This window comes from Ornithorhynchus anatinus, chromosome X1, assembly GCF_004115215.2.
Source record: "Ornithorhynchus anatinus isolate Pmale09 chromosome X1, mOrnAna1.pri.v4, whole genome shotgun sequence".
In the NCBI taxonomy this organism is placed as follows: domain Eukaryota; kingdom Metazoa; phylum Chordata; class Mammalia; order Monotremata; family Ornithorhynchidae; genus Ornithorhynchus; species Ornithorhynchus anatinus.
Window position 1 is genome coordinate 67,472 of NC_041749.1, and position 25,847 is coordinate 93,318.

Consider the following 25,847-nt stretch of genomic DNA (forward strand, 5'->3'; position numbering starts at 1 on the left):
GTCTACCAACTCGGTTACATTGTACCCTCCCAAGCACTTGGTACAGTCCGCTGCACACAGTAATCCCCAGGGAACCAAAAAGTTCTGCAGGCAGGAAATATCAATATTTTCTAAAATGCTTTGCATTTCCCCCTCTAGAGTGTGAGCTCACTGTGGGCAGGGAATGTGCCTGTTAATTGCTATACTGTACTCCCCTAAGTGCATACAGTAAGCGCTCAATACGATTTAATGAATGAATGAGAGCACTGTACTAAGTACTTGGAAAGTACAATTTGGCAACAAATGGAGACAGTCCCTACCCAACAACGGGCTTACAGTCTAGAAGGGGTCATTAGAGAGAATGCAGCCGCCACCGCCATCACCGACACCATCGCCACAGAGTGGCCTACTGCAAAAAGCATGGGCCTGGGCATCAGAGGACCTGGGTTCCAATCCCAGTCCTGCCAACTGCGTTGCCAAATGCTAGCTGTGTGTTCTTGGGAAAGTCACTTAACTTTTCTGTGCCTGTTTCCTCAATTGTAAAATGGGGATTCAGTACCTGTTCTCCCCCTCCCCCAACTTAAGATTGTGAGCTCCATGAGGGAAAGGGATGGTGACTGACCTACCCCAGCGCTCAGAACAATATTTGACACATAGTAGGCACTCAAGAAGGACCATCAAGCAAACAATCACTACCACCACCACCAGGGTGGATGTCAGAGGCCAACTTCCAAGCATTTCTGGCTGTCCAGAATACAGCCGCTTTGCATCAACGACCACCAGGCAGGCCCAAATAGAGCTCAGGTCCCTACAATGACCTTCAAGAGGGATCTTGGATTGTTTCCGATCATTTTTCCAATGCACTCAGATACAGAAGCTCTTCAAAGGAGTATTAGGAAATAATACTCGAAGGACTTTTCCCACAAAGGGCATGGCCCGACACAGCCCTAATTTGGAAAGAACCCAAGACTTCCGATGGCAAATATAGGGTCCAGGAGTTAACATTAACTGTCAAGAAACTGGTATCGCTACCCTCTTTCACTGAACCTTAAGCAAGACACTTTCTCCAAAATCACATGCTAATAACAATAGTGTTGGTATTTGTTAAGCGCTTACTATGTGCCAAGCACTGTTCTAAGGAATGGGGTAGATATAAGGTAATCACATTGTCCCATGTGGGGCTCACGGTCTTCATCCCCATTTTACAGATGAGGTCAATGAGGCCCAGAGAAGTTAAGTGACACGCCCAAGGTCACAGAGCTGACAAGTGGTGGAGCTGGGATTAGACCCCACGATCACAGATTCTTTCCACTGAGCCACATGATGAGTCTCCTTATCATGTAGAAAGCAATTAATATTAGGCTGACCCAAACACAAAGACCAGATATATATATGCAAATTATTAAGTATTTTTGGCAGGAACTGCATGCACACACCCGTGCGCGCACACACACCCACACACTCTACCCTCATGCGCCACCCCCCCCCCCCCCCCAAAAAAAACACTTTCCATCAGAAATATCTGAAATAACTAACTTAGGACAAAGTCCATTTTGTGCAAGGTACAGGCATCATCTACTGCTATGTAACCTCGACATAATATTATGACCTCAATTGATCACTGATATTGAGTACATACTCTGTGCAGAGCATTGTGCTAAGTGCTCAGGAGAGTTCAATACAGCTGAGTTGGTAGACGTATTCCCTGCCGCAAGGAGCTTACAATCTACAGGGTCATACAGACATCCAAATAAATAACAGATACATATAGAGAAGTGTTATGGGGCTGAGGGTGGGATGGATATCCAGTGCTTAAAGTGTACAGGCCCAATTGCATAGGTGACATAGAAGTCTATTCAACATCTGCAAGACAATTTTCCTTTAAATCTCTTCAGTGTCAAGAGGTCACTCCATAAAAATTTGCAGAAAAAAGAAGACTGCAACAATTTCATTATAATAGAAAAAAGGTTTTCCAACATTTAACTGACTTTACATTCAAAGGGATATTTACAGATTGGAAACACTGATAACTTGAGAAAAATAAGATTTTACCAGTTAAATCAAACTTCTAGCACACTTCTAAAAAGACTGATAACGTGAAAAAATGTCTAAGAACTAGTCCAAAAGGTGAGAATGACAGATGGAAAGCAGATGTCAGAGTTCCCTGAAGAGAATCTACTGCAATTGGAGTCAAGAAACATATGGAAACAGAGCCCCGTGGGCTCCGTGATTAATCAATGGTATTTATCCCAACTGCCAACTTGGAGACACACACACACACACACACACACACACACACACACACACGATATCATCTCTAGTCACCATATAGTCTCTACCCTCACCAACTCTGAAATCCCTCTATACCCAAACACAACCTCCTCACCTGCCTTCTCTCCCACACACCCCCTTTCCCGCAAATCTGGCCTGTTCCTTGAAAGAGAACTCTGATTTTTAGGACCTTCAAGTCATGACGCATTTAATCTTCATACTCAAACTAACTGCCCATGGCGACCAAATTGAGGCCCTCAACATCACCAACTCTCCTGAACTAAACTCACTCGCTCCCCTATCCCTTCATCGATCTCATATCACTAATCCACAGCTATGGATCACTGCCACAGTACACTTTTTCTCTTCTGTGCATGAGCTGTCGAGCGCAGCGGGCGGAAATCCAGGTATCAGGGCAACCTTGTCCGTCTCAAACTCATCCTAGCCTGCTTTAGCTCTGCCCTCTCCTCCACCCAGCAACACTGTTTCTCCATCCTTGACTGCCATGCCCATGTCATTGCCAGTGGTCTCAGACGTTTGACTCTCTCCTCAAACCCCTGGTACTGTACAATGACCTGGCCATGTCCCTTAATCGATAAAACTGAAACGATCAGGGTCATTTCCCTAAAACCTCCCCTGCTCCTCTCTGGTCCCTCCCTTCTACTCCTCGTTCTTCATCTCTTCCATCTTTCCCAGCAGTATCTCAAAATCTTCCTGCCTTCCTCTCAAAATCTGCCCCCTTCATCTGTACCTCTGATGTCATCCCTTCAAGCCTTATCAAAATCCTTGCCCCTCCCTTCTTCCCTGACTACTATCTTCACTCTTTATTTTCTGATGGCTTCTTCCCCCCATTGCTTTTATATATGTCCATGTAAACCCTCTTTCGACCACGTCGCCTTTCAGTTATTGCCCCATCTACCTCCCATTATTCCTCTCCAAACTTCTAATCCGGGCACTGCCACTTGTCTGCTGTGTGACCTTGGGCAAGTCAATTAACTTCTCTGTACCTCAGTTACCTCATCCATAAAATGGGGATTCAGACTGTGAGCCCTAAAGGGGACATGGACTATGTCCAACCTGATTTGCTTGTATCTACCTGGCGCTTGGTACGGAGCCTGGCACATAGTAAGCTCTTTAACAAACACCAGTTAAAAATAATTCTCCCCTTGACCCTCTTCAATCTGGCTTCTGCCCCACCTCACTCCACCAAAACTACCCTCTCAAATGTCAATTATCTCCTCCTTGCCAAATCCAACGGCCTCGAATTCGCAGCCGCGAATAGATACTGTGGACCACCTCCTTTCGCCTGGAACTGGTTTCGCTGACACTGTCCTCTCCTGGTTCTCTCCCTCTCTGGCTGCTCCTTCTCAGTCTCTTTCGCAGGCTCCTTCTCCACCTCCAACCCTGCAACAAGCTCACTATGGGCAGGGAACATGTCTAATAACTCTATAATATTGTGCTCCCCCACGCACTTACTACTACAGCACTCTGCACACAGTAAGCACTCAAACTCAAGTGACTGACTGACTGTGGGAGACTCTCTCTGCACCCACTTCCTTGGAGAACTCATTCCCTCCCATTACTTCAACTACCCCCCACCACCACCACCACACTGGATGACTCCCAAATCTACAGCTCCAGCCCTTATCTTCCTCCTCCTTTGCAGGCTCATATTTCCTCCTGCCTTCAGGACATCTCTACTTAACATGTCCAAAACAGAACTCATCTCCCCACCCAAACCCAGTTCTCCTTGTGACTTTCCCAGGAGTGTAGTTAACACCACCATGATTCCTGTCTCAGAACCCATAATCTTGGCAGCAACTTCGACTCAGCTCCCTGATCTAACCCACACATTCAATCCATCACCAAATCCTGTCGCTTCTACCTTTACCTTCACAACATGACTAAAATCCTCCCCTTCTTTTCATCCAAACTACTACTATCTTGATCCGTGCACTTATTCTATCCACCTTGATTACTGCATCAGCTCCTCGCTGATCTCCCTGCCTCTCCCCATTCCAGTCTGTACTTCACTCCACTGCCCGTTCACTGATTTCTTACCATCCAGCATGCTCACTTCATTCCTGTAACACCAACCTACTCACTGTACCTCGATCTTGTCACCAACCCCTCACCCACATCCTGCCTCTGGCCTGGAATTCCCTCCCCCTTCACATTCAACAGACCATCACTCTCCCCACCTTCAAAACCTATTGAAGGTGCATCTTCTCCAAAAGGTCTTTCATAAGCCCTCTTTTCCTTTTCTTCCACTCCCTTCTGTGTCATCCTGACATCCTTTTATTTATCCCTGCTCCCAGCCCCACAGCATTTATGTTTATAACTGTAATTTTATTTATGTTAATGCCTCTCTCCCTCTCTACACTTTAAGCTCTTTGTGGGCGGGTAACATGTCCATTATAGCGATATACTGTACTCCCCCAAGCTCTTACTACAGTGCTCTGCACCCAGTGAGCACTCAATAAATACGAATGACCGAACGACGACTGCTTTCTGAATTGCTCTTTGCCAAGTATCTTTAAGTGAGTTTATTCAGCTGTTGAGTCCTCAATCAGCTACTTTTCCTTGCTCATCTCCTACCTCCACCCACCGGCAAACGTCGCTCTTCAAACACCAATCTCGTCACTGTATCTCGACCTTGCCTATCTCACTGCCGACCCCTTGCATGCATCCAAGAACTCCCTCTCCCTTCATATCAGATGCTCCACCACTTTCCCCACCTTCCCAGCCAGCCTAAAATCATATCTCCTCCAAAAGGCCTTCCCCCACTAAGCCCTAATTTTCCCTACTCGCTCCCGCTTCGGTGCTGCCTAAGCACTTGAATCTGTACCACTTAAACATAGGATACTGACTCCACCCATAGCCCCACAACATTGATGTACCTAGCTTTATAGACTGCCATTTTTCTTATCTGCATTTACTTCAACATCTATCTCCCTTTCTAGACTACAATCTCTTTCGTGGGCAGGTTCCACCAACTCTATTGTATTGTATTCTCCCAAGCACTTAGTACAGTGTTTGGCACTCCTCTAGACTGTAAGCCTGTTGTGGGTAAGGAATGTATCTGTTTATTGTTACACTGTACTCTCCCAAGTGCTCAGTACAGTGCTCTGCCCACAGTAAGCACTCAAATATGATTGACTGAACACAAAAAGTGCTCAATTAATACCACTGATAGATGGATTAGGTATTTGGTAAACATTTTTCACCAATGATTTTTACTTTTTCTTGCTAACCTCTAAGTCCACTTTATTTTTTCATTTTTACTAGCATTTCCAACATTTCTTATGACAGGCACATGAAATAATTCCGGAACTCTTGACCCCAACTTCTTTTTTTCAGGTCAAGAGAACTCCGCAAAATCTTTTTAAATATCCAAGTCTCAGTGAGTATTCAGAAATACACCTCTCATATTATTCATTTCGATGAACCTGTAATTTCCCCCAAGTACTTAGTACAGTGCTCTGCACACAGTAAGCACTTGAAAAAATATGACTGAATGAATGAATGAAGCTCCAGCTGGCCTCTTTGCCACCTGACCATGGTGGCTTGCAGACCAGGAAACAAGTTACCCTGCCCTCACTCCATCAAAACTTTAATCAATGGTATACATTGAGCGCTTTCTGTGTGCAGAGTACTGTACTAAGTGCTTGGGAGTGTACAATATCACAATCTAACAGACCCAATCCCTGCCCACAGTGAGCTTCCAGTCTAGAGGATAAGACTTACCATCAGTCCATCCTCCAGCTGAAAAAGAGCGAGAATCATCCAGTGAGCGTGACACCTTCTTGACCTTTAGAGCACTGGAAAGGAGCAGCCCAACCGGACCCAGGACTTCACCACATCCTTCCTCATCTCACCCCAAGCAACCTCTACTGTAACTGTGGTGAATTTTGGACTCAAAGTCTCGAGGTGCTTAAAACCACTCTAGCCACAGAACCCTATTGTTCATTTTATATTTAGCTTTGTCCCCATCTTCTACGTTGTTTTGATGTTTTCATGGTTTCCTCTTTCCGTCTATGGCTATTGCAGGCTTCCCCTCCCCTCCGAAGGAGCCCACTTCATGAAGGTGAAGAGCTGGACTTCCTGACTTGTTCTCTGGTGGTCATTCAAGGTAGGTAGAGATAGCGAGGAAGGGAAAAGGAAGGTGGGGTGGCATGTGGGGGGGGGGGGGAGAGAGAGAGAGGAGAGAGAGAATCCACATGTTGTTAGTAGATGAAGAAACTCACTCCTATAGGTCCCCTCCCTGAGGGAAAGCTCCCAAGATGAACTACCAGAGACTTGGCTGGGGAAAATGCCCATTTTGCACGAGTGAGATTTGGGAAGCAGCCTTGGAGGGAGAGGTGGCAGGAGAAGAGTTGTCCCTGCTGAGGTCCAGAGGATAGGATCCCAGAAGAGTGAGGCCCCTACCCACGTGGAGCTGAAGCAGATTTATCCTGACATCAGAAACTTCTAAAGAAAGAATCCAGAGTGTGTCAAGTGAAAACTGGGGATTTCCTGGGGGGCGGGGAGGGGGGAAGAGGAATGGACCAGAAGAGTACGTACAGCACAACATTTACAGGAAAGCAGCAGAAAAGGTACTGGGAAAGGGGAGATGCATTAGAGGAAAGGAACAGCGATTCTGGATCACACATCTTCATTAACTTCATTGAATTAACCTTACTTTCTATTCACCAATCACAATCCCACCAGGAGCGCCAACCTTTGTGTCTGCCCGCAGTACACTCTTGGTAGCTTCAGGTGCCGGGGGGGCAAGGTGGCCCGGGGAGCCGACGGAAGGGAGGGGAGACTGGATTCCTTTGCAGGCAACCTCAGGAAGGAGGACGGCTGACTGGGCCCCCAATGATTCCCTTGCTGCTTGGGGGCCTGAGGGCTTATCTGAGAGACAAGGGGTGGTGGTAGCACCAAGGGGGTACAGAAGTAGGTTCTGCAATGGCAGGGAGCCCCCACCTTGCCTATCCCTGCAAGGAAAAGACTGGATAGCTTTAGGAACCAGTGGCCTTGACTGGGTGTCTCAGGCTTTCCGCAGTGGCTCCAGAGGCTATTTCGTCCAGGATGAAGGGCTGAGTAGAGCCCGACATGCCTCATGCTCACCCCAGGACAAGATCTGAGAATTTCCAGAGCTGAAAAGACCCAGAAGGTTGGCTTTCTAACCTGATAGCTCTTAGAAACCTATCTCTTCCCCGTCTTCATTGCCCCTAAAATCCTCACCCACCTTTCGCCCACAAACTCCTTTTGAAAAGTTGGCTCCTCCGTTCCCTGCACTGTTTCCATCCCTATTTTTTGACTGGGAGACCACTGGGGACCAGAGACCTTATTCGTGTATATTTTTTTCCTCAGAGCTAAGTACAGTGCTTTGAACACAGTAAGGCTTATTAACTATTACTACTATATTACCTTAGATGCAAACACTGAAATATTTAATTTGTGATATGAAAAAAAAAATTCTCACCTCTATTTAGCTCTCGGTCTTCTAGGCCTTTAGGTAGCAGCTCTTCCTCCTCAATATTCAAATAACCACACACTTTTGGAGATTGCAAACGTGAAACATTCTTGATATCTTCAGACCTATAAACCAACATTCTCTTGTCCCAAGTATTATTAATGAATCTCCAAAGTGGCTAAAAACAAAATACAACCCGTAATGTGTAAGTATGGACACTTACATTTATTAAACATAAGAATTCCCTCTAAATTGCATAAAGGGAGTAATAATATATCATGTCCATTCAGTACAAGAAAAACACTGGGTGTGTAAAGGACAGATTTTCATGCCAAGTTTTTGTTATTTATATTAATTTTTATAATCAGTTCTGGTGGGAAAACACACAGTAGGTTCCAGCTCCATGCTCACAGATCAGGCTTTTCAAACCAGGCACTGGCTTTTCATTGCCGGTTCAGTTCAAAAGGAGGGTATCTGATACATCCCAGAGGGCAACTTTGGAAACATTGTCCTGGGATCTGTGTCCCTTTTATGACTATCCATCCCTGTCACACTCCTGTGGCCCTCATACTTTCCTCACTACACGAATAGCAATCTAAAGGAGAACCAGCATTCTGGTTGGAGTTCAGAATCCCTAATGGGAGAGCAGAGAGTAATGTCTGGGTCGAAGTAGCACAGCACAGGGAAAAAAGCATGGGACAAGGAGTCAGGAGACCCAAGTTCTAGTCCCAGCTCTACCATAAGTCCGCTCTGTGACTTTCGGCAAGTCACTCCACCAGAGCTCTGTAGTTTGGAAAGCATCAGACCTCTTCCGGTTTCTACCACGTAGCATGTGTGATGTGGAATCATCCTAGTACTTTATCAGGACGTGGCCATCAGAGAGCAAAGGACTGGAACGGACCTCCATAAAACACCTAGTACATCAAAAACATCTTTCTCCTTCCCACTAGTCCTGCTTGGGGCAGATAGTAGGAAATCCCAGTTGACATGCTTCCTTGGATATAGACGTTCTAGGTTCAAATCAACTCCTACTTGATATTTCTCAATAATTTCTTTTGGGGGGGGATTATTTTATGAATGCTACAACTTCCTCAGAAATTATATACTTACTACAGGTGAAATAAAATGACTTACAAAGTTTGATACTGAAATTTGCATACATTTATGAAGCTAGGCATAATTTACTTCTACTATACAGAATAGTCAATCATTCATTTGAGACTCCTGAATGTGACAACTATGATCTAGGGGAGAGGATCAAAGCAAAACAAAACAAATCAAAGAACTACGATTTTCATCATAAATCTTTGCAGTTCTTTGGGAGTTAAAATATTGAGAAGCAGCATGGCTTAGTGGATAGAGCACAGTCAGGGCTGGCAGTCAGAAGGACCTGGGTTCTAAATTTGGTTCCTCCACTTGTCTGCTGTGTGACCTTGGGCAAGTTACTTAACTTCTCTGTGCCTCTGTTACCTCATCTGTAAAATGAGGATTAAGATTGTGAGCCCTGTGTGGGACAAGGTTGTGTCCCACCCAATTACCTTGTGTCTTCCCCAGAGCTTGGTGCAGCGCTTAACAAACACCACAATTATTATATGCATTTTTTAATCTCTAAAATCAGACACTTAGGTATTTAGCAATTAAACAAGTCATTTATTTTTAAATTAAGATCTAAAAAGATAGACATATTACATAGCGAAATATTAATTATAGAAATTTACCATGATAAACACGCTGGGATTAAAAATGGAAAAAAGGGACAGGCCAAATGTAGAAATCTGAAAATAGGAACTTTAGCCACTTTTGCTATTAACGAGATTATGTGGAGCAACGACTACATTTAGATCATTTCACTTTCCTCCAGGCCAAGAAGCAGGCTGGTCTAGTGAAAAGAACTTGGGACTGGGAGACGGCAGACTTGTGTTTTCGACCTAGTTTTGTCAATTAGCTGTGGAGTGACCTTAAGCAAGTCACAGAACCGCTCCTCTCTAAAATGGGGAGAAAATACCTGCTTTCCCTCCATTAGACTGGGAGTCACGTATGGGACAGAGACTGTATCTAATCTCATTATCCTGTCTCCACTCCAAGATAAACCTAAGTCCTTGGGACATAGTAAGTGCTTAATAAATACTGTGATAATAATTGGGTCAGGGCTCCAGGAAGGGAGGAGGAGGAGAATCTTGATTCTATTTATTGCTATTGTTCTTGTCTGTCCGTCTCCCCCGATTAGACTGTAAGCCCGTCAAAGGGCAGGGACTGTTTCTATCTGTTACCGATTTGTACATTCCAAGCGCTTAGTACAGTGCTCTGCCCATAGTAAGCACTCAATAAATACTACTGGATGAATGAATCCGGGGAAGAGGTGACAGACCCATGAGAGAAAACGATTGGGAACGGGCAGTCAGCCCTTTGAGGCTGGGACCAAAGTATACTGTCTCAGGTTGGAGTGCCAGTTCCAGATGGGCTCCTTGGACCTGGACCACTTGCTAGGCAGAGGGCCAAGTACCGGGCGCTAGCTGTAGGGACCAGCAGGGGTAATTTAAACCCCTGCCCACCCTGGCAGGGGATGAGCAGGTCCCCTTCCTGGCCCTGTGGGCCAATAGGTCCACTTTTGGCTTGCCCATCCTTCCCGCTGCCCCCTGCCCATCTAGCTCCATGAGGCAGGAAGGCTGGTAACAGCAGCCTTTCTTGATCAAAGAGGTATTACCTTTGCCTCCATAATGCTAACCTCACAAGGATAATGGCTCTCCTAGACCCTATGGAGTACCTGTGGTAGCTTATCGGTTTGCAAACAGATTTCAACAAGTTCTTCATAATTCCCAAAATCTTAAAAAGCTAAGCTAAGAAATGTTCCACAAGTCTATATATCAAAGTTTCCTGACACGGTAACCAGAAAGTGATAGCGCAGTGGTTTTTATGCCACTAGACTTAGATGTGCGACTAACTATAGTTCCAGTTTTCTCCACCGAGTCTTCTGTCATTGATCACAACCAATAACACTTTTGCTTCCCTAAAACAAACCATCTGATCTGATCACTTTCTGTCTAATCCAGCATCAGGCCCACAGTGAGCACTTAACAAATGCCGTAATTAACACTTCTCTGTTGTTGAGGTACGTTACAGATTTATCATATATGCCTTGCAACTATAGATCGAGTGTGTGTGCTGGTGCCCACATTTAAGTGCATAAATGGCTGCCAGAACACAGACTTCTTACAGCAGCTAAGCTTCAACAGATCTGACTTTTGGCAATCTTCTCCATTATGAACCTGCTATAGGTGAAGTAAAGGTAGGAAGGAGGGATGAGAAATTCATCTTTTTTTTAACCCCTCCAAGAAGCTGGTGTGGAGAGAAGGAAGGAGGAGAAGAGCAAGGAGGGAAAGGAAAAAAATGGATAGAGCAGGACAGAGAAATGGAGAGAGAAAAGGGGAGTAGGGAGAGAGGAAGAAAAGGAGGAAGGGGCAGAGAAAGGAGACTGAAGGAAGAAGAATGTCATCAAGAGCAGGAAATGGATGTCTGAATTTTGGTGGCAGGAAAAGAGAGGAAAGAAAGAGATGAGGGAGAAAGAGATGGAAGAGACCTCTTTTTCTGTCAAGTTACATCTGATAGCCACATTAGAGCTTATAAAACAGCATATACCTCATACAGGTAAGCCTAGATGTGCACAATACGGTACAAAATGCCCTTGTAAATGATTTCTTTTGCCTTACAATTTTCTGGACAAAGATCCCACTATTATTTTTCAAATATATGACTGGGGTTGGTGGGCACAGAAAAATTGGTATCCATTTTTTATGTGCATTTTTGTTACTGAAATACAGAAAGCACTGCAAAATACAAACACTAGCAACATTTACCTCTATGTTATATTCTTCCCCGTCAGTGTTGATTCTTACTGTGAAGTCACCATCACCTATATGTGCCAGAACCCTGGAATCATGCTCACCTTTGAAATTAAAGACAAAAACAAAATTATATATAAATAATGAACTCTCTTATAGAAAAGACCCAGGTATCATTTTATGTTCTAACAGAAGTTTATTTTTCTACCATAATAGTTTGAAAGCTCTAGCTCTTATGATCTGGGGCATGACAGAAATGACACCTCAGCCTAAACGGGTTTCTCATCTGTAACAGCCTCCTTGCTGACCTCCCTGCCTCCTGTCTCTCCCCACTCTAGTCCATACTTCACTCTACATTTTTCTACAAAAACGCTCAGGCCATGTTTCCCCACTCCTCAAGAAACTCCAGTGGTTGTCCATCTACCTCCACATCAAACAAAAACTCCCCACCACTGGCTTTAAAGTACTCAATAACGTTGCCCCCTCCTACCTCTCCTCGTTACCCTCCTTCTACAATCCAGCTCACACACTTCACTCCTCTAATGCTAACCTTCTCATTGTACCTCGATCTTGTCCATCTCGCCAAAGACCTCTGGCCCGCATCCTGCCACATATTGTGTGTCTGGAATACCCTCCCTCCTCAGATCCTACAGACAATCGCTCTCTCCCCCTTCAGAGCCTTACTGGAGGCCCATCTCCTCCAAGAGGCCTTCCCTAAGCCCTCCTTTCCTCATCTCCCTCTCCCTTGTGCATCACCCTGACTTGCTCCCTTCATTCATCACCGCTCTCAGATCAACGGCACTTACGTACATATCTATAATTTATTTATTTAAATTAATGTCTGCACCCCCCCAGATTGAAAGCTCACTGTGGGTAGAGAATGTGTCTGTTTATTGTTGCATTATAATCTGCAAACAGTAAGCGCTCAATAAATTTGATTGATTGAATGAACATATCAAAAGCTACAGGTGGCCCATGGCTCCTCGGCAAGCTATACAGTAGATTAGAGTGACTTATGAATGGGCACGGGGAGGTGGGGAGGATAACAGGGAGGGTAATACATGAAGTGGGAGGGGGAGAAGGGGCTTGACCACAGCACCAGCAGTACTGAATCTCTATTACACTTAAACCATTATTATGGATTAAACATTAAAGTGTTTTGCATTGTGACCCCGTTTGTAGATGCACAAGAGATGTCTGTAACCCAAATATAATGTTATCCTCTTTGAAAAGAAATTCATTTTAAATAGGATTTTTAATAAAGGGAATTATGGATAGGCAGGTAATCCCTAAGGTTCAGTTAAAAAGCTGTCAATCTAGTATCTCTCTAGGTGCCACATCCACAGAAAATTTAGAAGCAGCATGACAGAGTGGACAGAGCATGGACCTGGGAGCCAGAAGGTCATGGGTTCTAATCCCGGCTCCACCATTCGGCTGCTGTGGGAACTTGGGCAAGTCCCTTCACTCCTCTGTGCCTCAATTACCTCATTTGTAAAATTGGGGACTGGGACTCTGAGTCCCACGTGGGACAGGGACTGTGTCCAACCTAATTTGCTTTTATCCACCCCAGCGCTCAGTACAGTGCCTGGCACACAGTAAGCGCTTAACAAATACCACAATCATTATCGTAAAATATTACTCTCCTCAAATGAAGTGAAGAAATTTCTATAAAACACACCCATAAAGTAGCAAAGTGAATGAACTGAAAAACCCAGATTCAGTTCTCTAAAGCCCTCGGGCGGACTTACTCCATACTAACCAACTACGTGTCCGGTGAAGAAGTCTTGCCTTTTTACAGGATATTCGGTCTCTTTTTCTCCATCCACTACCAACACTTTGAAATTTTGCGAAAAACGTTCAGCATTTGATGTTAGGTATAATTTAAAGTGCCTGAAAAAGAGTTTTGGATAAGTAAGCCAATATTAAGATACGAGCAGAACGCATTCCTTTCCTTTGCCCTTGGCAAGTCCCAGAGCAGGCCCCCTTTCAGAATGGAGCAACACACCAGAGAGCAGGCAGCAGGCCACGCACAGCAGCGGCCTCCAGATAGCCGCCTCCAGGTCCGGCGATGGAGACTCTCCCCCTCCACTGGAACACCATCCTTCCAGCATCTATGGGAGCCTCTCTGCTCACTCTGGATTGTTCTCCATCCAGAACACCCAGGCCTATAACTGACTGCACACCTATTCCACTTCTAGCATTAAAGGAACAGGAAGCCTTATTTTGGTTTCCCAACTTTAAAAGGAGTGGTGTATGTAGGACTTTCTGCCCCCTCAGCTCACTGCCTCCTGTCTCTGAATGTGCTCCTGCTCACCCTCACTGCTGCTGATTTAATCCCTACAGGCTCCTAAAGGGAGGGAGAGGGAAGAAGGGAGGGAGTGGGTGCATGGAGCCTGGACATCTGGGGATGGCAACTGGCAAGAAGGCTGCTGCAGTAGACTAGATGAGAAGCAGCATGGCCTAGTGGAAAGAGCTCAGGCCTGGGAGTCAAAAGACCTGCATTCTAATTCTGGCTCCGCCACCTGTCGGCTGAGTGACCTTGAACAAGTCACTTAACTTCTCTGTCTCAGTGACCTCATCTGTAAAATGGGGCTTAAGACTGTGAGCCCTATGTGGAACAGAGACTATGTCCAATGCAATTATCTTATACCTACCCCAGCACTTAGTAAAGTGTCTGGCATAGTAAGCACTTAAATACCACTTCAAAAAAAAAGATGGGATATTCGCTTATTAAATCAATATTTCTACTACGCTTATAATTCTCAATTCCAATACTCATTTATTTTTTAATTACTTTAGAAGATAAATGAACCAGATGAAAATGCCATTATGAATCTGTGGTGGATTGCAAAATAACCATGCTTAAGAATTAACTTTATCATTGCTGTTTTTGCGATCAATCGTATTTACTGAGCACTTACTACGTACAGAGCACTGTACTAATGCTTGGGAGAGTGTAATACAACAGAATTAGCAGACACATTCCCTACCCATAACAAGCTTATAGTTTGGGGCGGGGAGGGAGGCGGGGAAGAAATGTAAAGCAAAGACACTATTTACTGTTTTGGATTTAATCAGCTTTTTACCTATGCAAGGCTGAAAAACTCAGGAGTCTTTCTCTATGTGACTGTGCCTGTAGATCTCTTTTTCTTAATGAGTGCTGCTGGATGTTTGACAGAGAAAGGATATCATAGTCTGAGAGCATGGAATCAAGTTTATCTAAAAAAAAGAAATGGAAACAAGTTAGCAATTTCAAATACAATGAGAATTTAACATCATCAAACAATGGTATTTATTGAGAGCAAAGCATTCTACTAAGAGCTTGGGAGACTACATCAGAGTTGGTACACACATTCCCTCTCCACAAGAAGCTGACCGTCTAGACGGGCAGAGGGACATTAAAATGAATTACGGATAGGTACACTAGTGCCATAGCTCTTTCCTTGCTCTTGTTCCTTTTTAGAGTTGATCATCTTTAAATAAATAGAATTATAGATATATATACACATCATTAATAAATAGAATAATAAATATGTACACATATACACAAGTGCTGTGGGACGGGGAGGGGGCGTAGATCAGAGGGAGCGAGTCAGGGCGATGGGGAGGGGAGGAGGAGCAGAGGAAAATGGGGGCTTAGTCTGGGAAGGCCTCCTGGAGAAGGTGAGCTTTCAGTAGGGCTTTGAAGGGGGAAGTGGCTAGTTTGGTGGATTTGAGGAGGGAAGGAATTCCAGGCCAGAGGTAGGCCATATTCCCTGTCCATAAGGCGCTTACACCCCCCCACCTCATTCTCTGTCTTTGGACGGCCTTTGAAGTGACAGCATTTGCAATTCTATATTAAACAATGGGTTTACTTTAAGCTGATCACCAATCTCTCCATTCCCTCAATTGAACCCCCTAGCTCACTTCCACCTAATAGGAGGTGAAATTACTGAAAACATTATAGTAAAATGAAACTCCATTACATTATGGCAACTGTCCAAAACTACACCAAGTAACCACAGAACTCTCAACTAACCTCTTAATAAAGCACTTCAAAATGTAATAGGCACTGATACATCAACATTTTGAACCTAGTTGTTATTTATTCTCACATTCTTCTAACTTTTTGTATATTCCCCAGGAAGTATGGGAGATTATACTCTTGAGGACACGGAAATTGCTCAGTACTTACTCTGGCAGTCCTTAACTGCCTACCAAAGTGCACGGTGATGTTGAAGAAGAATTCATAGAGTGACATTTTCAAAAGTACTCTCTCACTCAGTGGTATTTATTGAGCGCTTACTATGTGCAGAGCACTGTACTAAGCCCTTGGAATGGACAATTCGGCAACACACAGAGACAATCCCTGCCCCATAACGGGCTCACAGTCTACACAGGGGAGACAGACGGCAAAGCAAAACAGAACAAAACAAGACAACATCATCAAGACTAAGCGCTAGGAGGGAATACAGAGGTGGGAATTAGACACGGTCCCTGCCTCTCATGGGGCTCACAGTCTAATATTAAGAATGGTATCTCTTAAGCACTTACTAAGTGCCATGCACTGTTTTAAGGAGTGGGGTAGGTACAGGGTAATCAGGTTGTCCCTAAGGGGACTCGCAATATTGAGCCCCATTTTGCAGATGAGGTAACTGAGGCACAGGGAAGTTAAATGACTTGCCTAAGCAGACTCACGGCACAGCAGGGAATAGAACCCGCAACCCCTGACTCCCAGGCCCCTGCTCCTTCCACTAGACCACGATGCTTCTCCGGAAGAAAAATTTCCCGGCAGCGTGTGGTTTGGACACTAATTTCAAATCACTGGAAAAGTAGTTACCCAAAATCTACAGAGGCTTAAGTGAGAAATTTTAAAGTAATCTGATTTTTACAAATTATTTAGATCATTTAGCACAGGCAAGTTTAACTTTCTTTAAAGAGGTTGCATACGAAGTAGCTCTACATTACAGAATTTCACAAGATTTGCACTGCTTAACTTTGTTAGTTTATCCTGATCTCCAGAGTGTAGAGCTTGTTATGGGCAGGGAACGTGTCAGCCAATTCTATTGTATTTTACTCTCCCAAGAGCTTAGTACAGTGCTCTGCACAGTAAGGTATATGGAGGGTAGATTTTCATTTTGACTTTCTTTCTCCCCCAGAGCCCCCTAAAGCAGCTAATGGCTCTTCTTCAGTTTCCATCCCCAGGAAAATCTCCTTGATAACCTGCCTAATCTGACGCATTTAAACCATCAGGCAATATGTGGCCCCCAACACCCACAACAGGCTGAACTAGAAACATTTTTCTGTTAAATTATATCTGTGATACAAAGATACCAACTATGTCAGAAAGGCCAAAATTGGGCAGTTTTTCATGGTATTCTGGATTTAACTTGAATAACCTTCTAGTCAGGTTAATCTCACTACTCTAAGCCAAATACCCAAATATAAATATAGAGGAGCAGCATGGCTCTGTAGAAAGAGCGCAGGCTTGGGAGTCAGAGGTCATGGAAGCGCGGGCTTGGAAGTCAGAGGTCATGGGTTCTAATCCCAGCTCCACGGCTTGCCAGCTGTGTGATTCTGGGCAAGTCACTTAACTTCTCTGTGCCTCAGTTACCTCATCTGTAAAATGGGGATTAAAACTGTGAGCCCCACGTGGGACAACCTGATCACCTTGTATCCCCCCAGGGCTTAGAACAGTGATTTGCACATAGTAAGCACTTAGCAAATACCACCATTATTATTATTATTATTATTATTATTAAGAGTGGAAATTTCAGAGACCAGTATCTAGTCTTTCATTACAGAAGGACTTTCTTTTTACCCACCACAGCCTCATTACTGAAAGCATTACATAAGGAGGAGTTTTGAAATCACAAAGGGAGACCTATACGCCCCAGCAGCTCTGTCAACAAAAGATCATATGACCAAGTTATGACTCATAAAATTTCCTAAATTATGCAACTCAAATGATTAACACATGGGTTTTTTTTTTTCCAATTATTTGATTTTATTGTCTTGTCTTCAGAAAAATGTTGCTTCAATTATCTGAAAGATAATCAATATTCACTACAGTGTCTATGTTACTAAGTCCAAAACATACACAGCTATACACAGGGCCATGAATAATAGTCCTTATGGTATGACTGAACACTCTCTAAGGACAGTACGTGGCCCTGAGTACTATTAATTAAGAATTTTTGAAGAGCAAAGATGATTTCAGCCTTAAGGCAAGAAAGGAGGGTATCCTGAGGAGGCAGGAAAAACACTTCAATATTCTTTTGACCACATCTTCAATGTCAAAGGTGAAGCTGATAGTACTTTCCAAGTGCTTAGTACAGTCCTCTGCACACAGTGAGCACTCAATAAATACTAGTGAATGAATGAATCAGGGGACACTTACCAGCTATTGAGAAATCTACTAAAGAAAGCTATGGAAAAATAGCAAAGCTTCACGTCTGATGGCACAGCCACTGCTGAAGAAGCTACACGAGGCTTCCCTTAACATATGAGGCCTTAAAGAACGGAGATAGAATTTCAGAGATACCAAAACCACCAGATCTCCAAGAAGAGTGGAAAGACCAGACTGCCTTCAGCCACTACCAAGAACCTAACGGTGTTCTTTTGGATCATTTAATCATCCAGTATTTATTGAATGCTTACTGTGTGCAGAGAAAAGAACTAAGCTCTTGGGAGAAAACACGATTCAGTTGGTAGAAAGTCACTTAGGAGTTGTGATATGCTCCTCTCTACAAGTGCACACAAAAAATCATGCTGATGATTTTGAATAAATAATGATAATAATAATAATGGCATTAACAACTATTTTGCAGTATTACTCTAACTTGTGAACTGACAGTAAATTCCAATAAATCCAAGGTAATTTTATCAGCCTACCCCCAGGAAAAACACATAACCAAAATTCTTTAATGGCAATACACAACAGAATGTAAACTCGTTGTGGGCAGGGAATATGTCTACCAACTCTGTTATATAATTGCACTGTAACTGTACTGTACTGTACTCTCCCAAGAGTTTAGTACAACGTTCTGTATATTTTAAGTGCTCAAAAAATACAACTATCATCACAGAATTTGGATATCTAAGCAGCATACTGACCCACAATAAAATGACATGCAAAAAAAGCAAAATTTCCAAGTCTAGAAGCCCAGCATATGCTTTAGGTGACCATCAAGTAGAATGGAACGGCAATGTGGCATTGCAATGAGAAGGAATACGGCCTAGTGGACAGGGCACAGGCCTGGGAGTCAGAAGGACCTGGGTTCTAATTCCGACCCCACAACCTGTAAACTGGGGATGCACACTGGGAGCCCCGTAAGGGACATGGACAACCCCCTACCTGATTAAACCTTGTATCTACCTCAGCGCTCAGTAAAGTGCATACTATATGTCAAGCACTGAACAAATACTATTAGAAAAAAACCAACATAAAACATGACAGCACCATAATGAAGGTTTATGGAGCTGAGATGCTGCCTAAACTTCTAAAAGGCTCTAAGACCCGCACCCATAACTCATGGCACATCAGGCTCCTTGGGCAGTTCACAACATCACTTATGGACCACACTACTCAGCAAGTCATAAGAACACAGCAATAGCAAGATGCTCCATTCACTCAACCCAATTTTGTTGGATTTAACAGGTGAGCAGTGTGGCCTAATACAAAGAGCACAGAACCAGGACCCAGGAGTTCTACATTCTAGCCCCAGCTCTGCCCTCTCCTGCTTGGTGACCTTGGATAGGTTACAACTTCTCTGTGCCTCAGTTTCTTCATCGGTAAAATGGAGATTAAATACCTCCTCCCTGCCCCCTAGACTGTGAGGCCCATGTTGGTCAGGGACTGTGTCCAACCTAATCATCCTGTATCTATCCTGTACTCTAAATGGTACTTAGCACATAGTAAGCGCTTAACAAATACCACAATCATTATTATTATCTAAGCTTCCTGTCATTTGAGCGAGTTGTCTGAACCTCATGCTTTCACTTCCTCTCCTCCAATTCTCTCCTTGACCCTCTCCATGATAACTGCCCTAAGGTCACTGGTGGCCTCCTTCTTGCCAGATCCCACAGCCTTCTACTCCATTCTAATCCTAATCTATTGACCTCAGCTACCTTCAACACTGTGGACACACATACACCCCCCCACCCCCCACCCCCCGCCCCTTTTGGAAACATTATCCAATCTTGGCTTCACTGACACTGTCCTCTACTGCTTCTTCTTTCTCTCTGACTGCTCCTTCTCAGTCTCTTTCCCAGGCTTCTCCTCAGCCTCCCACCCTCTAGCTTTGGAGGGTAGGAGTCCCTCAATCAATCAATCAATCATATCTGAGCGCTCACTCGGTGCAGAGCACTGTACTATGCGTTTGGGAGAGAACACTATAACAGAGTTGGTACACAGACCGTCTACAGGACCATAGGGCTCTTACTGTAAGACTGTAAGCCCTCAAGGGTCACTTCTGGGTCCCCTTCTATTCTCCATCTACACCCACTCCCTAGGAGAACGCACTTGTTTCTACAGCTTCGATGACCATCTCTAGACAGATGATTCCCGAATCTCCCTCTCTCCTCCTCTGCATCCTTGCATTTTCTCCTGCCTTCAGAACATCTCTACATCAATGTTCTGCCGACACCTCAAACTTAACATGTCCCAAACACAACTCATCTCCCCACTCAAACCCTGTTTTCCCCTGCCTTTTCCATCACTGTAGACAACACCACTATCATCCCTGTCTCCCAAGCCCGTAAACGAGGCTATCATCCCTGTCTCCCAAGCCCGTAAACGAGGCGTTAACTTTGGCTCATCTCTCTCACTCGACCCTCACACTTGATCTCACCAAATCTTATTGGCTCTACCTACCTCAGAACATCACTAAAAATCACCCCTTCCCTCTCCATTCATTCATTTAGTATTTATTGAGTGCTTACTATGTGCAGAGCACTGTACTAGGTGCTTGGAATGTTCAATTCGGCAACAGATAGAGACAATCCCTGCCCATTGACGGGTTTACAGGCTAATCGGGGGAGACACACAGACAAAAACAATAGCAATAAATAGAATCAAGGGGATGTACATCTCCTTAACAAAATAAATAGGGTAATAAAAAATATATACAAATGAGCGGATGAGCACAGTGCTGAGGGGAGGGAAAGGGAGAGGGGGAGGAGTAGAGGGAAAGGGTGGGGAAAAGGGGAGGTGAAGGGGGGCAGGGGGCAGCAGAAGGAGCAGAGGGAAAAGGGGAAGCTCAGTCTGGGAGGGCCTCTTGGAGGAGGTGAGCTCTAAGTAGGGCTTTGAAGAGGGGAAGAGAATTAGTTTGTCGGAGGTGAGGAGGGAGGGCATTCCAGGACAGCGGGAGGATGTGGCCCGGGGGTCGACAGTGGGGGACAGTGAGGAGGTGGGCGGCAGAGAAGCGGAGCGTGCGGGGTGGGCAGTAGAAAGAGAGAAGGGAGGAGAGGTAGGAGGGGGCAAGGTGATGGACAGCCTTGTAGCCTAGCGCGAGAAGTTTTTGTTTGTTTGGTATGAAATCCCCATTTTATAGATGGGGAAACTGAAGAACAGAGATGTAAAGTGATTTATCAAAGTCACACAGCAGACATATGGCAGAGCTGGGATATGAACACAGGACCTTCAGACTCCCAGGTCCGGGCTCTATCCACTAAGCCACACTACATCAGTCTTCTCTCGGACCTTCCTGTGCACCCCTCTCGCCCCCCCGCCCCCCCCCCCCCGCCCCGGCCCAATCCTTACTTGGCTCTGCTGCCCAGATCTTTCTTCTGAAAAAAAGGGTCAATCCATATCTATATTTAGGAGCACCTCTACCCTTGATTTACATCTCATGTTGGGACAGACAGGAGGTCCCAGGGTTACATCCCATCCCTCTACTCTTCTCTGCTCTCCCTTAGCCACTGTGTGGGCAATACTTCCTCTACAGTTCGCACTCCTTCCCTCAAACTTCTCCAAATCCCACTTCATTCACACGACCCTCAAAAATCCAACTCTAACAGACTTCCCTCATGGGCCACCTCAAGAAAAATAAGGACTAAGGCAAATTTCAAATAAAGAGGAAGACTATACGATGTCATAGAGACTCCTAAAAGCGACTCAAATTTACAGCTGTGTTTGTATGCTTTGTCTAGTTTTTGACTTTCAAAGCAGTAATAAGGACACGGAGGGCGTGCGATACTAAAGGGCCACCATCACCCACTGAAAATTCTCCAGCCCTCTTCCCTCCGTCCTTTCCCACTCTCAAATCCCATGTCCTCCATTAAGCCTTATCGAATAGGCTCATCCTGGGCCCGGTCCCACCTCTGAGGGTCTGACTGTCCAACTGTGATCCACTATTGTATCAATATTGTATCGATCAATTGTGAGAAGCAGCGTGGCTCAGTGGAAAGAGCCTGGGCTTCGGAGTCAGAGGTCATGAGTTCGACTCCCGGCTCTGCCACTTCTCAGCTGTGTGACCGTGGGCATGTCACTTAACTTCTCTGTGCCTCAGTTCCCCCATCTGTAAAATGGGGATTAAAAGTGTGCGAGCCCCACGTGGGACAACCTGATGACCCTGGATCTCCCCCAGCGCTTAGAACAGTGCTCAGCACCTAGTAAGCGCTTAAATACCAACATTATTATTATTATTACTATTATTGTAGGCAGCAGAATACGAGGGATTCCTGGGTCCCTCCTTTTTTTGGAAAGTAAGTTCCTAGGGAAAGAGGGAGGTTATAACCCACCCAACCGCCCCTTGCCGTTCAATTCATTCAATCGTATGCACTGAGCGCTTACTGTGTGCAGAGCACTATACTAAGCGCTTGGAAAGTGCAATGCGGCAACAATTGTTGCCGTTGTACTGTCGAAGGCAGAACTGTACTGTTGTACTCACACCTCCCAGAAGCACTTCTGTGCACACCTGAGATGGCTCAGTGGCAAGAGCCTGGGCTTGGGACTCAGAGGTCACGGGTTCTAATCCCAGCTCCGCAACTCGTCAGCTGTGTGACTTGGGGCAAGTCGCTTAACTTCTCGGTGCCTCAGTTCCCTCATCTGTAAAACGGGGTTGAAGACTGTGAGCCCCACGTGGGACAACCTGATGATCTCGTATCCACCCCGGCGCTTGAAACAGTGCTTGGCACACAGTAAGCACTTGACCAATACCATCATCATTATTACTTAAGGAGAACCTCACGGGCAAATCTCCCTTCCCTGTTTCCTCCCACCTGCAATGTGTTAGGGGAGCCGTCTCCCCATCTGGATTGTAAGATCCTTCCCGCCAGCGCTGCGTGGCTCAGGGGAAAGAGCACGGGCTTTGGAGTCAGAGGTCATGAGTTTGAATCCCGGCTCTGCCACTTGTCAGCTGTGTGACTGTGGGCACGTCACGTAACTTCTCTGGGCCTCAGTTACCTCATCTGTACAATGGGGATTAAGACTGTGAGCCCCATGTGGGACCACCTGATTCCCCTGTGTCTACCCCGGCGCTTAGAACAGTGCTCTGCACATAGTAAGCGCTTAACAAATACCAACATTATTACACCACTCCGAAGGCAGGTGGTCAACTGCCTACACCAGGCAGGCAGGCAGGCAGGCAGGCAGGCAGGTCCTCCTGCAGGTACGACCTCAACACAATGCGGGCATTCGTGGCTTAGTGGAAAGCACACGGGCTTGGGAGTCCAAAGTCATGGGTTCTATTCCCAGATCCGCTGCTTGTCAGCTGTGTGTCTTTGGGCAAGTCACGTAACTTCTCTGGTCCTCAGTCCCCTCCTCTGTGAAGGGGGACACCTGATGGCCTTGTATCCCCCCGCCCTCCGCACTTGGAACAAAGCACTTAGTGCTTTGCGTAGAGTAAGCGCTTAATAAAAGCCATCATTACTATTCATCAGGTCTAAAGCAAGGAGAAAGTTTCAAGCAAGCGCTTGGAGTCCCCGAGAAGCGGCGCGGCTCAGGGGAAAGAGCCCGGGCTTGGGAGTCGGAGGTCACGGGTTCGAAGCCCGACTGTGCCGCTTGTCAGCTGGGTGACTTCACTCCTCCGTGCCTCAGTTCCCTCCTCTGTAAAATGGGGATGAAGCCTGGATGAGGCCCCTGGATCTGCCCCCGCGCTTAGAACACAGTAAGCGCTCAGCCGCTACCCCCATTATTGTTATCGTTACCAGGGCCGGGCACAGAGTAAGCAACAGTCTAACTCTGAGCCTCGCCAGGGCGGAGGTTGGTGTTCTGCCCCGGCGCGGCCCCCCTGGCCCGTCCGTCGGTCGGTCGGTCGGTCGGTCGGTCGGTCGGTGGGTCGGTGGGTCCGTGGGTCCGTCGGTCGGTGGGTGGGTCCGTGGGTCCGTGGGTCCGTGGGTCCGTGGGGGGGTCCCTGGCCGCCCGTCCGCCTGGGGGTCGGGGGTGGGGCTCACCGTGCGGGGGTCGGGGTCGCTGGGGCGGCAGGCGGGCCGGGACCCGCGGCAGCGAGCAGGCCACCGCCAGGACGACCAAGACGGGGAGGCGGGGACGGGACACGGCCCCGCTCGGCCGGTGGCGGCCCCGCATGGCCGCCGCTCGGCTTCCCTGGGCTCCGCGCCCGGCGGGCGGGGGGGCTGACGAAGGGAGGACCCCCAAACCGGGCAGAAATGAAATGAAATGAAATGAGCGAGGCCCGCCGCCCTCCGCCGCTTCCCTCAGGCCTCCTCCTCCTCCTCCTCCTGCTCCTGCTCCTGCTCCTCCTCCTCCGCCGCCGCCTCCCGGAAAGCGGGGCTGGCGCGCGGCATGCCGGGAACCCGCCCCCTCCCACGGCCGCCATCTTGGGCCCGGCCTGCCTTCCGCCCGCCGTAGCCCCAGCGATGAACCCCCTCGATTAGTTATGATGTCAATAACAGTAGATGGTGTTCGTTAAGGGCTGACTAAGCAGCGTGGCTCCGTGGAAAAAGCCCGGGCTGGGGAGTCGGAGGTCATGGGTTCGAATCCCGCCGCCGCCGCTTATCAGCTGGGCGACTTTGGGCAAGTCACTTCACTTCTCGGGGCCTCAGTCACCTCATCTGGAAAATGGGGATGAAGACCGGGAGCCCCACGTGGGACCACCTGATTCCCCAGTGTCTCCCCCAGCGCTCAGACCAGTGCTTGGCACATAGGAAGCGCTTAACAAAAACCAACGTTATTATGATTATGGCTTCGAATCCCGTCCCTGCCCCTTGTCAGCTGCGTGACTGTGGGCGAGTCACTTCACTTCTCTGGGCCTCAGTTTCCTCCTCTGTCAAATGGGGATGAAGACTGTGAGCCCCTCGTGGGACCACCTGATGACCCTGGATCTCCCCCAGCGCTTAGAACAGTGCTCGGCACCTAGTAAGCGCTTAACAAATACCATCATTATGGCTTCGAATCCCAGCTCTGCCCTTTGTCAGCTGGCCAGTCATTCATTCATTCATTCATTCAATAGTATTTATTGAGCGCTTACTCTGTGCAGAGCACTGTACTAAGCGCTTGGAATGGACAAATCGGTAACAGAGACAGTCCCTGCCCTTTGACGGGTTCACAGTCTAATCGGGGGAGACACGCTGACAAAAACAATAGCAATAAATAGAATCAAGGACCTGTGTCCACTGTGACTGTGTCTGTGTGGCTGTGGACAAGTCACTTCACTTCTCTGTGCCTCAGTTACCTCATCTGTAAAATGGGGATTAACTGTGAGCCTCACGTGGGACAACCTGACTACCCTGTATCTACCGCAGCCCTTAGAACAGTGCTCTGCCCATAGTAAGCACTTAACAAATACCAACATTTTTATTATTATTAGTGGAGAGAGCACGGGCTTGGGAGTCAGAGGTCGTGGGGGGCCTAACTCCGACTCTGCCACTCGTCTGCTGTGTGGCCTTGGGAGAGTCACTTCACTTCGCTGTGCTTCAGTTACCTCATCTGTAAAAATGGGGATTAAAACATAATAATAATAATAATGTTGGTATTTGTTAAGCGCTTACTATGTACAAACCACTGTTCTAAGCATTGGGGGGATACAAAGTGATCAGGTTGTCCCTCATGGGGCTCACCGTCTTCATTCCCATTTTACAGATGAGGTAACTGAGGCCCAGAGAAGTGAAGTGACTTGCCCACAGTCACACAGCTGACAAGTGGCGGAGCGGGGACTAGAACCCATGACCTCTGACTCCCAAGCCCGTGCTCTTTCCACTGAGCCACGCTGCTCCTCTACTTCTCTACAGTCGTTCAATAGTATTTATTGAGCGCTTACTATGCGCAGAGCACTGTACTAAGCGCTTGGAATGGACAATTCGGCAACAGATAGAGACCATCCCTGCCCCATGACGGGCTCACAGTCTAAACGTGAGCG

General features: G+C 46.4%; 1 protein-coding gene across 1 annotated transcript in view; it reads right to left on the minus strand.

Moving 5' to 3' along the window:
* ADAM17 (ADAM metallopeptidase domain 17) overlaps positions 1-24,179 on the minus strand; it is a 57,429-nt gene extending 33,250 nt beyond the window's left edge. Inside the window, exons 1-5 of the mRNA XM_029050613.1 lie at positions 23,926-24,179; positions 14,637-14,769; positions 13,310-13,440; positions 11,566-11,654; positions 7,721-7,889 (exon numbers count right to left, since the gene is read on the minus strand). Coding sequence (XP_028906446.1) covers positions 7,721-7,889; positions 11,566-11,654; positions 13,310-13,440; positions 14,637-14,769; positions 23,926-24,058 — 655 coding nt within the window. The 5' untranslated portion in view covers positions 24,059-24,179. The remainder of the gene's footprint in view (positions 1-7,720; positions 7,890-11,565; positions 11,655-13,309; positions 13,441-14,636; positions 14,770-23,925) is intronic.
* Positions 24,180-25,847: the final 1,668 nt, after the last annotated feature.